This window comes from Aplysia californica, unplaced genomic scaffold (assembly GCF_000002075.1).
Source record: "Aplysia californica isolate F4 #8 unplaced genomic scaffold, AplCal3.0 scaffold00030, whole genome shotgun sequence".
Taxonomy (NCBI): domain Eukaryota; kingdom Metazoa; phylum Mollusca; class Gastropoda; order Aplysiida; family Aplysiidae; genus Aplysia; species Aplysia californica.
Window position 1 is genome coordinate 978,632 of NW_004797300.1, and position 2,412 is coordinate 981,043.

At 39.9% G+C, this 2,412-nt stretch overlaps 1 protein-coding gene across 1 annotated transcript; it reads left to right on the forward strand.

Annotated features, from left to right (window-relative positions):
• The first annotated feature begins 847 nt into the window (after positions 1–847).
• LOC101864439 lies at positions 848–1,924 on the forward strand. The gene has a single exon (XM_005091469.1). It carries the CDS (start codon positions 848–850, stop codon positions 1,922–1,924), a length of 1,077 nt encoding a protein of 358 aa, XP_005091526.1.
• The last annotated feature ends 488 nt before the right edge of the window (positions 1,925–2,412 follow it).

A 2,412-nucleotide genomic window follows, 5' to 3' on the forward strand; every position in this document is an offset into this window, starting at 1 on the left:
TATATATCTATATATAATCTATTTTTATATATTTCAAGAGTGGTGAAAAATAGAACTCAGGGCGGTAGCGTACGGTAAGGTGAAAACTGAATAACTGAATGATATATCCTAGTGCCCTAACAGTTTCTGTCTTTATGTTAACATCTGTCTTAGTAATTCAGCAAAAGCAACAGATGTGAGTGACATATTTTTTTTTTATACTGAAGTTTCAGGCGAAAACGAAATATAGGGCTATTAAGTTAATGGCATTATACTCGTAATGTTGCACGTAAACGTTTTATAGTATATAGGGGCAGCCTTTTAACCCTTATTATTTTACCGTTTTTCAGTTTATTACCATTTGCTGGTTTATTTGGTAGGTGTGACCTATTATAGACGTTATTTATCTTGCCTATCTTCCAATCCTTTCGAACTGAAAAAAGATTTCGTTGTGGCTGTTGGTTCATTGTGGAATTCTTGTTTCAAAATGTGCAAACAGCTTCCAAAAATATTGCAATATGGTGTCATTGCTGGATTAATCCTTATGAATCTTCCCATCGGGATACCTTGGTATTATGGCAATCTCTCTACCTACGTCGATTCTTATTTTATCGCCAAAGTTGGGATGAGCGAGCATTCTTCTGGCTCAATGTGGCTCATGGGTGTGTTTATGACGGGTGTGACTTTAGGAATCGTTCTCTCGGGAGCATGTGCACGAGCAATAGGGCATCGGTTCACAGTTTTCATAGGTATAATAGGCTTCAACGCTTCCTTAAGTTCGACTTACTTTGCATCTCTACATTCTTTCTGGTTACTGCACATGACTCTCGGGGTGTGTGGGGGATTCTTCTGCGGCTTGGTATACGCCATGTCGACGCTATACGCTGCCGTGTGGTTTCCCAACGCTGTTGGGATAGCCACTTCTGTCGCTGCCAGTTCTTTCGGAGGAGGAAGCCTAGTCATGAATGTGTTAATTACGATGTTTGTCAATCCAAATAATAAAACTCCTGACATCTTATTGGGAACAGGCAAGTACTTCTCTGACGAGGATATCGTGTCAAAAGTACCCAGTGTGTTCCTGTTGCTGGCCGCGGTGTCTCTAGGATGCCATATAATCGCTTTCTTCTTTCTCAGAGATCATCCGGATTTTGCTCTGCTCCGCAGTCAAAAGAAACTCAAAGATTGTCACAAACCCCAGATAGATGAATCTGCCCAGAATACCTGTAAAGACAATGAATATCAAGAGGAAGACTTCAAAGAGAGCTGCTCTGGTCCTTCTTCTAGTCCCAAGTATGGTGCAACAAGAGACAAAGCGAAGTTACACGACTTATCAAAGGAGCGACAAAATTCCAAAATATCTTTCCAGGATTACACTCCCTTTGAAGTGCTGAACACACAATGCTTCTATCAACTAGCTGTTACTGCAATGTTTCTGATGTACGGATTTCAAGTGGAGATAAATTATTACAAACAATTTGGACTTCTATATATAGACGATGACTACTTTTTGACCATTGTTGGGACTTGCATCAACATTACAGTGCTTATCACAAGGATAGTGTGGGGGTTCGCAGTTGACTTCACCGACTCCAAGACATCTTTGGCAAGCATAACGTGCCTACACGTGCTTGCATCCTTGTTCTGGTATTTCACACCCATGGTCAACCGTTGGCTCTACCTGGCCTGGACATTGCTAGTTCAAGGGATTCAAAGTGGTGTCTTGGTGGTTTTGCCAGTTATGACTCTTCAACATTTTGGCCGAACCCACTACGTTAGTAACTATGGTTTGGTCTTCGGGAGTGGAGTTTTACTCAACTTAATCGCCCCCTTGTTTGTCTCAATAATCATACGAGAACTTGGTTATTTCTGGCTCTTTTTTACCATTGCCTTCACAAGTACGATTGGTCTTGCCCTGACTTTACGTCTTCCGTCGACAAAAAGATGAAGGCAGGAAATATTGAAAACGTTGGAAATAATATTTGCATTTGTGTGTTCTTTGCTTTGTTTCATGTTCCTCCTTTGGTTTTACTCGATTCTATTACTTTGTACATGCATTTTAGCGGTTTTGTTTTGTTTTGTTGTTGTTACATTATTTGTTTGTTTGTTTGTTTGTTGTTGTTTTTCTAAAGGGGGGAGGGGGTTAGTCATTTTTATCATAAATTAATGTTTCTATTTACTGTAGCACCATTTCTTCTTTGTTTTAAGATTTTTTATATTTTTGGGGGGTGATCGAAAATTACAACCCAAAGTTGGCATAAACGTTGATGGCTTTTTACTGCACTATTCTACGTAATTGTCTCTACAAAATAAAAGGTAAGAATAAGTATGCTGTTTGTCTCCTTGTTTTCTGTCATCCATTTCCCCAGCTCTCTCTCTCTCTCTCTCTCTCTCTCTCTCTCTCTCTCTCTCTCTCTCTCTCTCTCTCTCTCTCTC

What these genes read in the sequence shown, in the direction of transcription:
- LOC101864439 (XM_005091469.1), top strand. Translation starts at nt 848, where the DNA reads ATGTCGACGCTATACGCTGCCGTGTGGTTTCCCAACGCTGTTGGGATA.